This window comes from Vicia villosa, linkage group LG7, assembly GCF_029867415.1.
Source record: "Vicia villosa cultivar HV-30 ecotype Madison, WI linkage group LG7, Vvil1.0, whole genome shotgun sequence".
NCBI classification, from domain to species: domain Eukaryota; kingdom Viridiplantae; phylum Streptophyta; class Magnoliopsida; order Fabales; family Fabaceae; genus Vicia; species Vicia villosa.
This window is the reverse complement of record NC_081186.1, coordinates 24,010,462-24,022,164: the sequence shown is the minus strand read 5'-3', so window position 1 is coordinate 24,022,164 and position 11,703 is coordinate 24,010,462. Positions and strand designations below refer to the sequence as shown.

General features: G+C 33.5%; 1 protein-coding gene across 1 annotated transcript; it reads left to right on the top strand.

Moving 5' to 3' along the window:
• The first annotated feature begins 4,189 nt into the window (after positions 1–4,189).
• Positions 4,190–6,477, top strand: LOC131620395 (cationic amino acid transporter 8, vacuolar-like). Its single transcript, XM_058891465.1, has one exon. The coding sequence runs from the start codon at positions 4,355–4,357 to the stop codon at positions 6,116–6,118; it is 1,764 nt and encodes a 587-aa protein (XP_058747448.1). The 5' UTR covers positions 4,190–4,354; the 3' UTR covers positions 6,119–6,477.
• The last annotated feature ends 5,226 nt before the right edge of the window (positions 6,478–11,703 follow it).

Here is an 11,703-nt window from a genome sequence, read left to right as displayed (position 1 = left end):
AAATGGGAGAGTAATAGTGTGTGCTAACCACTAACCACTGACTGAGGGGGAGATTGTTTTTTCCCCTGGTTTGTTGCTGATCAGCTGCTGTTGTTGAGGGGGAGTTCCTTTACAGGTTGAAGAAGAGCAGGATTAGCATGAGAGAGATGTCAGACACAATGTTTTGACATCTTACTGACTGGTTAGGCAAGTACAACTCTCAACTAGTATGAATGCAGATTTCACTAACAACTAACATGTGTGTTACATATGTTTGTTTTCCTCTGCATCTTTAATTGTGGAACTAACTTATGGGAGATTGTTAATTCTCTACTTTTGTGATTGGCATTATGTTTGGTAAAACTAACTTATGGGAACATGTTGAATAAGATGTTTCGTGCAACTAATGAAGACATGTCGAGAAAGATGTTCTATGCAGAATTCATTTGACATCGCGCATGTTTTGTTACAGCTGGATCAGTTGGAGTTAATTGATGTATAGGTGTAGAATATTTTGGAATGTTATGCAATCCTATGTGGCGCTTAAATTAAGGGATAAGAGATTGTCTCTGATTTCAAATTATTTGATTATTTACTAAATATGGAGAATATTTAGGAATCTAATATTTAGAGTCCTTTCTTCATGGAGAAGATTGTGGAAGATTTTCTGGAGTGCCCTACAACAATTTGAATCCCAAATCCAGTCTAGAAGATTGTTATAAATAGCAAGCATCAGACCTAATATTTTGTGTGAACTTACAGTGTAGTGTGTTAGGGTTTGTGCAGTATTGTCTATTGTGAGCCACTCCTATATCGTATTGATAGAAGAGTTTGGTGTTTTCATCGAGTTGTAAATTTTGTGTTTATTCATAAGCTTTTAAGCATTGAATGACTGTGTTTTAGAAGTGTGTCTTCTAATATTTGTAATTATTATCAAGGTTGTGATTGAGGGGGATTGAGGTGGGTCTCATACCTAGGTGAGTCTTAGGTAAAAGTTAGCACGGGTAGTGATTAAGTGAGAAGTTGTAAACGAGGGAGTTTAGCTTGGAATTAATACTATTTAGTGGACTTATCACTGGCTTCGTAGCCCCTAGAGTAGGTATTGTTGATACCGAACTGGGTGAACAATTATTGGTGTTCTTTATTGTTTATGCACTTCACCTTGTCATTGTGTGTGTTTGGAAAATGTTGTCTCGACATCCTTTAGGACATCTGTGATCTGAACGCCAGAATTTCAAAATTTAAATGGAAGTTTAATATTTATATAAATTAACAACATTAATATTATTTTATTCAAAATATGTAAGTTAATGATCAAAATATTGAATATTAACGGGAACATGAAGTTACTGATCAAAATATTTTGAAATTAACGGGAACTTGAAATTACTAATTAAAATATTGAATATTGGGAACATGAAATTAGTGATCAAAATATTTAATATTAACGGGAACATGAAGTTACTGATCACAATATAGAATATTAACGAGAACCTGAAGTTACTGATTAAAATATTGAATATTATCGGGAACATGAAGTTACTGATCAAAATAATGAATATTAACGTGAACATTAAGTTACATTTCACAATATTGAATATTAACGGGAACCTGAAGTTACTAATCACAATATTGAATATTAACGGGAACATGAAGTTACTGATCACAATATTGAATATTAACGGGAACTTGAAGTTATTGATAAAAAAATATGAATATTAACGGAAACATGAAGTTTCTGATCACGATATTGAATATTAACGGGAACATGAAGTTACTGATTAAAATATTAAATATTAACGGGAACATGAAGTTACTGATCACAATATTGAATATTAACGGGAACCAGAAGTTTGTGATTAAAATATTGAATATTAACGGGAACATGAAGTTACTGATCACAATATTGAATTCTAATGGGAACCTGAAGTTATTGATTAAAATATTGAATATTAACGGAAACATGAAGTTACTGATCAAAATAGTGAATATTAACGGGAACATGAAGTTAATGATCACAATATTGAATATTAATGGGAACCTGAAGTTACTGATCAAAATATGGAATGTTAACGGGAACATGAAGTTACTGATCACAATATTGAATATTAACGAGAACGTGAAGTTACTGATCATAATATTGAATATTAACGGGAACATGAAGTTACTGATCACAATATTGAAAATTAACGGGAACGTGAAGTTATTGATTAAAATATTAAATATTAAGGAAAACCTGAAGTTATTGATTTAAATATTGAATATTAACGGGAATCTGAAGTTACTGATTAAAATATTGAATATTAACGGGAACATGAAGTTACTGATCAAATTATTGAACATTAACAGGAACATGAAGTTACTGATTAAAATATTAAATATTAACGAGAACATGAAATTACTGATCGAAATAGTTAATATTAATGGGAACATGAAGTTATTGATCACAATATTGAATTTTAACGGGAATATAAAGTTATTGATTAAAATATTGAATATTAACGGGAACATTAAGTTACTAATCACAATATTGAAAATTAACGGGAACGTGAAGTTACTGATCAAAATATTTTGAAATTAACAGGAACGAAGTTACTGGGCAAAATATTAAATATTAATAAGAACTTGAAGTTACTGATCAACGTATTGATTATTCACGGGAAAATGAAGTTACAAAAGGCTGTTTAGACACAATTTAATTTTGGTGCTTTTAATTTTGTTCCTGATTTTGTTTAGACACAATTTAATGTTAATTATTATTTTTTTACAAAATATTTTTATTATACATTTTTTAATTAAAAAATATACATTTGAAACAAATGTTCGTTCCGTATCAAAACCCATGCGAAAACATAAGTTTGTTATTAGTATCATTAATATATCAATCACAGTAATATTTCAACAAAATTAATATTTACATATAATTTTATAAAAAAATTCCCTATCAATTGTAATATTTACAAATGTTTGTTTCTATTTAATCTCATTAAAAGTTTAATGAGTTTAAAAATTAATTTTTGATATAATAGCACCTGAGAAAAGAGAATGAGCAATATACTATCGACCTATAAAAAAACAAACGTGTATTCCGACAAATCACATTTTTATTTTTAAAATATTACCATAATTTAACAAATTTAAAAATTTTAATATCTATGTACTATTATTTTACTACTCTATCTTCAATATTAGTAATACTTTTGACTTTTGAGATACAATTATATTTAAGGTAATATATCAAGAGATTCTCTCATTCCACCCCTTTGAATTTCTCGCGTACCATAGATGTTTCTAAAAATATCTCTTATTTTCGAAAGTATATCTCCGGAAGTACTTTTATTTAACGTTGATTTGTTTTGTAGATACATCTACAAAACTTTTATTTAACGTTGATTAAACGGTTCCGTTGATGTACCTACGAAACAATTTAACGTAAAATAAAAAAGTGCTTCAGTAGCTACACCTCCGAAGGCGAGGTGCAAAAATGAAACTTCACCAAATGCCTAAGATTTTGTTTACGAGTTTGGAAGGGAAGGAAGGGAGATGAGAGCTTTGAAAAATAGGAAGGATTGAGTAAAAAGAATTGTAAGATTTTGGATAGAAGGGTTTTGGAGGGTTTGATTTTATTTATAACATCAAAAATCCCATAAAATAGAGAAATTAAAAAAATTATATTGAATGAGGGTTTTGGAGGACTAACATGTATTTTCAAAATCTCTGGGTTGTTATAGTATTTCAAAAATTAAAAATATAATAATGATAATGACTCTTTCATTATTATAAACAAAATTATTTTTTCAAAAATGTCAAATAATTTTCTATATTTTTTAAAAATTTTGTTTTTGAAAGCCTTTCCCTCTAATTCCTTCTAAACTCGCAAACAAGAGTGTTACGAGGTCCTCATACATCAAATCCATTTTAGAGGGCTAAAATATCTAATTTATAATTATTTGAGAAACTTAAATATTCTGGTCAGAATAAAATTTTTGTTTTGATGAACAAATTCTGTCCCGATTATGATTGTATCAAGACGCAATACAAGCTTTAGTGCATTACGTTTACAATTTTGGTATTGCTCCATATTTAGTGAAAAAAACAACTCATTTACCATAATTACCTTAACAATTAAAAATGGAGTATGATTCAAACTGAACACTGAACAGAAAAGAATAATATTAAATAATCAAGATCTCAGATTTTTTTTTCTCTCCAAAAGTAATGAAAAAGATACGCTATTAATTTTTTCACCATAAAATTGATATTCACGTGTTATTATTTTCTTAAAAATGTTCAACTTTTCAACTAGAAAAAGAAGACTTATATGATATCAGTACCAACCAGTATCACCATCACCAACCAATAGGCTGAGTTATCCATGGAACCACCGGCGTCCTCCTCTACCGCCTCCGCCACCGCGCCTTCAAAGCCGCGCAGCTACTGGCGATGGAGCAAGCAAGATTTCTTTCCGGAACCTTCCTTCAAAACCGGGGAAACCTACCGGAATGCCTTAGCAAACACATGTCCGCGTCTGAAGGACCGTCTCCTGAACCGCTCAACGGATTCTCACGAACTCCTCGTTCTTCCAAAAGCCAGCGAGAATCGCATGGCTCGTGTCCTCACCTGGTGGGACCTAACCTGGCTAGCCTTCGGTGCCGTCGTCGGTTCAGGCATCTTCGTCGTCACCGGTCAAGAAGCTCGTTTCCATGCCGGTCCCGCCATTATCCTCTCCTACGCAGCCTCCGGTTTCTCCGCTCTTCTTTCGGCTTTCATCTACGCCGAATTCGCCGTTGAAGTTCCCGTTGCCGGTGGATCGTTTTCGTTTCTCCGAATCGAACTCGGCGACTTCCTCGCTTTCGTCGCCGCCGGTAATATCCTCCTCGAAGCTCTCGTCGGCGCCGCCGGTCTCGGCCGCTCATGGTCATCCTACTTCGCCACAATGGTAAAAAACGATTCAGAATTTTTCCGGATCCGAATCAACTCTTTCAAGGACGGTTTCAACATGCTCGATCCGTTAGCCGTTGCAGTTCTGTTAATCACTAACGGAATCGCCGCTAGCGGAACTCGAAAAACCTCTGTCTTAACCTGGATTACTTCAATTGCCACAACTCTGGTTATAGCTTTCATTATAATAGTTGGTTTTATCCACGGAAAGTCGTCAAACTTAACGCCGTTTCTTCCCTACGGTGTTAAAGGCGTTTTTAACGCCGCTGCTGTTGTGTATTGGTCATACACAGGTTTTGACATGGTTGCAACTATGGCTGAAGAAACTAAAAACCCTTCTAGAGATATACCTATTGGTTTAATCGGTTCAATGTCAATGATAACAGTTATTTATTGTTTAATGGCATGGGCGCTTGTGTCAATGGTTAAGTACACTGAGATTGATGCTGAAGCTGCTTATTCAGTTGCTTTTGTTCAAATTGGTATGAATTGGGGGAAATATTTAGTGAGTATTTGTGCTTTGAAAGGAATGACAACAAGTTTGCTTGTTGGGTCAATGGGGCAAGCTAGGTACACGACTCAAATTGCGAGGTCGCATATGATTCCGCCCTTTTTCGCGCTTGTTCATCCTAAAACTGGAACGCCGGTTAATGCTACACTTTTAACGACTCTGTCGAGTTGTGTTGTTGCTCTTTTTACTAGTTTGGATGTTCTGTCTAGTGTTTTTTCTGTAAGTACTCTTTTCATATTTATGCTTATGGCCATTGCGTTGCTTGTTAGGAGATATTATGTAAGGGAAGCTACTGATGGTAAGAGTGATTTTTGGAAGGTTCTTTTGTGTTTGTTTGTTGTAATCGGTTCTTGTATTGTCGGGACTGTGTTTTGGAATTCGGGTTTGTTTGGTTGGATTGGGTATACGGTGGCTGCTTGTGTTTGGTTTTTGGCGACTTTGGTGATGAGTTTGCTTCCGAAGAAGAGGCAACCTAAGGTTTGGGGAGCTCCGTTGGTTCCGTGGGTGCCTTCTTTGTCGATTGCAACGAACCTTTTTCTTATGGGATCATTGGGTTCTGAGGCTTTCTATAGGTTCTTGATTTGTACTGGTGTGATGCTAGTGTATTATATATTTGTAGGTGTTCATGCAACTTATGATGTGGATCATGGAATTGGTCAAGAATCAAAGCATGATGAGGTATATTAAAGTGTCAATTAAGGGGAGTAGCATGTTTTCAAGTTTCATCACTTGAGATATTGTGGATTCTCTCATGTTGTGTTAGGAATAGTTTAGCCTTATATGTTGTGGAATCATGAAGAGTGAAGTATTTTTAGTGGTTGGAGAACAACTGTGTGGAATGATGGTCAAATGTGAATCACAACTTGATATTTGTATAATTTTCAGGGCTTTTTTTAATGATCTTTTGAGGGATAGTGATCTTGCAATGCATTTGTAAGTATGCATAAACCTGATCCACTTGACAACTAAGATTTTTTTGCATTGATTGGCCTTCATTTAAGTATATATGAAGTGGAAAAAATAAATACAAAGTTCACTTGTTGAAACTGTAACGTATTTGCATACTGATCTTGTTCTGGTGTAGTTAATTCTATTCTAGATTAGTTAGTTAATCTACAGTGTGATTACAATAATATATAAACTGAAAATATTGTTAACTAACATTAATAAAGTGTAGATTTTTCTCTCCTATGCTCTTTGATTCATATTGTGTATCTGAGTGAGTTTTCCGAACCAGATAAGTGATATTAGAATCCCTGCTGATGCTCAACGATCAACTCAGAAAGTAAATTAGAAAGAGAATTACAAATGTGTTGAGAAGATCACATCAGCAAAATTATCCAAAGTTGAGAAGATCACATTAGCAAAATTATCTAAAGTAGCATTGGATATCAATATAAATTCAAGAAAATGTGCCTCCAAACTCTAAGAAGACAATTGGAGTTGTTGCAAATGACCCGATAGGACATTAGAGCATCATTATCGGTGTTTCTTCCACGTTTCTTCACAGTTTTCAAACACACTGTGTTAGAGTATTATTGATATTTGCTTGTTTATGCCGTTTATTAGTTTGTAACCGTTCCTCTGCCCACCCACCAAAGTTTATATTGTTGTACATTAATTCCACCTATTACTTTTTTAAATTTTAACATAATTAAATATAAATATGAGGTATTTATGTGGGGTTCACTGGTCGAACCGCATGACTAAACCGAATTAAACCGGATAACTCGGTTGAATAGACCAGTCACTATAGCAAAACTATATAAGTATAAAACCGGTCGAACCGGATAACTCGGTCTCTAAAAAATATTACTAGCACTTAAATTTTACTTAAAACATATCATTACTCATTACAATAATAATTTTTTTTAACAGAAACTAAATAATTTATTTGAGGTAATTTGGTTAAGTTCAAAAATCAAATATAATAAAAGGGCCATAATTATAGAATATATTTCAAATTAAGCACTTCAACTCTTAGGCACTTCAACTTATTTCAAATTAAGCACTTCAACTTATTTATGTTATTTTACACTAATTTAAGCACTTCAACTTAATTTATGCTAATCAACGTAATTTAGAAAATCATAGTTACTAAAGTAGTTATGCTAATCAACATAAAACTTATTTCAAATTAAGCACTTCAACTCTTAAGCAACAATACAATATATTTCACATTACACAATATAAAATATATACTACAAATGCACATAAATATGCATAATAAGACTGTTATTTTAATATTATACTATGCACAATTACAATACAATACAATATATATTTAAAAATTTAGAAAAATATACTTACAAAAATCTCAAATATCTCACTTGTACTTTCTCTCTCTCTCTCTGGAATTTCACCAAACAAATTATTGAAACGAAAACCCCTATAAATTTTTTAAAATAGTATAATAAAGTTTGAAAAACAAAACGTATCATAAGAGTTTCAATTCCAATTTGAACGAAGATAATGGACTAACCCTAACAACAGTATCAGAAAAAAAAAAGGAAAAGTATAGAAATAATGAAAACCTGTAGAAGTTTGGAGGTGCGATGGTGGTGGTGCCGTATGAAACGAAGAAGAAAGGATGGTGGTGCCGTATGGAACGAAGAAAAAAGCTTTGCCGTTTTCCAACTTTTCCCTTTTCACTAAATAGCTTTTTTGATTCTGAAGAAACGGTGGTTGTACTGGTAGGTTTATATATATATTTTTTTTACAGTAATAAAAACTCAAAAACGACATCGTTTTAGTTTATAAATACACTTCAACCGCCGGTTTAAGAAAACCGCCGGTTTTTCCGGTTCTGGCGGTTCACACCGGTTTACACCGATTCCGAGCGGTTCAACGACATAGGCGATCCAACAATTGAATCAGACCGGTTACCTGGCCGGTTCCCGGTTCAACCGGTCCGGTCCGATTTTTAAAACACTGATATTTAGAAAATGTGAGTCAATTATTTATGAAATTATAAAGTATAAAATAATATAAAAAATTATGTAGGACCCATTTAAAGAACTCAAATGGATTTAATGGATAATGATGCTCTTACTCTTATGTTTGATAGTGTTGAATCTAATGACGAATTATGAAGCAACATCCTTATTTTATCAAACATCGGACAGTGGAGGGTGTATTTGCAATCATTTGGATGATAAAATGAGTGACAAACATAAGTTGAGAATTAAGATTAGAAAAGTGGAGCATTTTTCATAAACAATCAACATATAATATTTCTTACATTTCTTTTATCTTGTTCCTCCTTCTCCACCTCCATCTTCATACACATTTATCTAAAATCTATACAGTTTCTAGTTAAAATCAAACTAAACTTGATAGCATGAACAACATAATGTAAAACATTATCGTATTACAAAATCCATCTAAGGTTAAAACAAATCATGAATAAAAATACACAAAAATCATAGAAAAAATCATCTAAAGTAACATAAATACTCATTTAAGATAACACATAATCAAAGAATCCCAACTGATTTAAAAATGTGTTAATTGTCTACTATAAATTCTTCACACACGCCAAATATTTCTTACTTAAAATGGATCTAAAATATGAAATTACAATTCTATGAAATAGATTATCTCTCAAATTAAACTAAAGCAAAAAAAAAAAAAAACTTATAAAATTAATCAAATTGTAAAACACTAAGAATCTCATAATTTAAGTGTTGATTCTCTAGTTTTAGGATTGGATTAATTTTAGTAAAACAAATATAGTAGCACTATGATAAACAGGATGTATTATCTTACTTAAAAGAACATGTTGAACAAGATATCCTATGTTATGAAAAAACATGTTGAGTTGAGATGTTCTATCAACTAAAGCAACTTGTCAGACAAGATGTCCTATGCAGAAGCTATTCGACATCGTGATTTTGGACTGGGTTGTTTGATGGGTTCAAGAATTTAACTAATGCAGAATATTCTGGGAATATTATGCAGTTCTATGTGGCGCTGATTGATAGGTTTGGAAGATTCAAGTCAGAATCAAGTACACGTCAGGAGGAAGTGTGAAGTGTGTTTTGCCTGCGCATTTGTTAGAACTTGCGTCCAGAAGAATTAGTCCAATGTTATTCAAGACATTCAACATGGACTTGAATGATACATCTTGAATTGTGTTGTTATCTTACTCAAATAATGTTATGCTTGACCAAGACTATTGATACGGTCAAAGTTTTGTTTGATTCCAGAGTAAGTGATCAACTATTTAAAGCAGTCATCACCTCCATTATCTCATCTCATTTTTGTAAAAACGTATGTATGGCATTTGCTCGGGCATGGGTGAGTGTCGTCTGGGTTTGGGGATGTGACGGGTATCTTTGTCAACTTTTGGCTTCAAAGGGGGAGAAATAGGTTAATCCTGTTGAGATCAGTTTGGGTTATTTCTTGTTCTTTCTATTTCTGGGTTCACCAAGATGTCAGATCAGATGTTTGATCCCCCTTCTTCTTGTGTCTTACGCTCTGAGTTATGAATACTATTGTGTCTTGTGTTATGAGTTTCCCGAAATTGAGGTCTGCACCCCTGAGTTTTCCTCTAGAGACTGCAGGTTAATGTTTGACTGCCAATTATGTGGTTTCTTATGCTCCCTACGAGGAATGTTTCTGGATTAAGGGGGAGTTGCTTCAGTCTGCAAGGAATGTTTCTAGGATTGAGGACCAACCATTATACCAGAGTAAAAAGGATGCTTGGCCGTAATAGATTGATTCAGCTGAAGATGAAAGAGGATATTTTGTATAAAGATGAAGAGATTTTGGACCTCTAGTCATTCTCCTCATGTGCACCAAATGATGTTCTTTGGTGGTGTGGATTTTTTGTGCTACAATGGAGCTCATTCAAAATGCGATAAAGAATATGTCAAATACGATGTTCTGCTGATGTTTGTAGTTCCTTTTTGTTCTGTAATTCAGAGATGTATTACTATGTTTATTTATTTTAGCCAAAATTTACCAAAGGGGGATATTGTTAATTCTCTAGTTTTAGGATTGGCATTAATTTTAGTGAAACAAATATAGCAGCATTATGATAAATAGGATGTGTTATTTGGGTTAAAATTGAACAAGATGTCCAATGTTATGAAGAAACACGTTGAGTTGAGATGTTCTATCAACTAAAGCAACATGTCAGACAAGATGTCCTATGGAGAAGCTATTCGATATCGTGACTGTTTTGGACTGGGTTGTTGGATGGGTTCTAGATTTTAACCAATGTAGAATATTCTTGGAATATTAGGCAGTTCAGTGTAGCGCTGATTGATAGGTCTGGAAGATTCAAGACAGAATCAAGAAGAATATTCACTTTCTAATTATGGAGATAATTTAGGAATATTTGATTGAAGACCAATTTTTATGCAGAATCTTCTGCAGATTTGTAACAGCTGATATGCTTTGATTTTGAAGCCCAAATCCAGTTGGGAAAGGTTATAAGTATAATCATTGTAACCTAGAAAAGATAGGGGTTCCAAATGTAGAAATACTAGGGCTTTGTATTTGTGCCACTCTCTATGAGAGTTGGTTGTTTGTGATCCACTCGATTGGTGAGTTGGACCGTGTTCCTTGAGTGGTAAGGATCTGTTATCTGTCTTAAGGTGCGAAGCATAGAGTTGATTATTGTTCATTGGAGGAAGCTTTTAAGCAACTATAAGTATTGTTCTTAGTTAAGAATGTTGGCTAGGTATTGTCATGGAATTGAGTCTTCCTGTTTATTCTAAGTATTTAGAAGTATCCAATCACTGGCTGTGGTTGAAGGGGAGTTGAGGAGGGCCCCATACCTAGGTGAGTCTTAGGTAGAAAGTTAACTAGGGTAGTGATTAAGTGAGAATTCAGTAAACCGGAGGTTTTTTACGTGTGAACCGGAAGTTGTTTGCATAGTACTTTGAATTGATACTATCATAGTAAACTTTATCCTGGGCTTGGTAGCTCCCAAAGTAGATGTTGTTGTACATCGAACTGGTTAAATAGTTCTGTGTGTTGTTTACTTTTTAGTATAATTGATATGTGTTTATACCTTGCCATGTGTTGTATCAAATTAGATGTCCCAACAAGTCATAGGATATATGGAATCTGATATACCATAATTTCAATTGGTATCAGAGCAAGCATCATGTTCTAATATGGGTGAGATCCTGGGAAGATACCTTCTGGTTTAATGGGCAAGGAAGGAGGTTCTACTGAAAAATTTGTTTGAAGTTTCTCTGTTGTGTTTGATTTATTTTCAAACCTATGTCATTCTGTTGTCTCCTGGATTATGGTGCCAA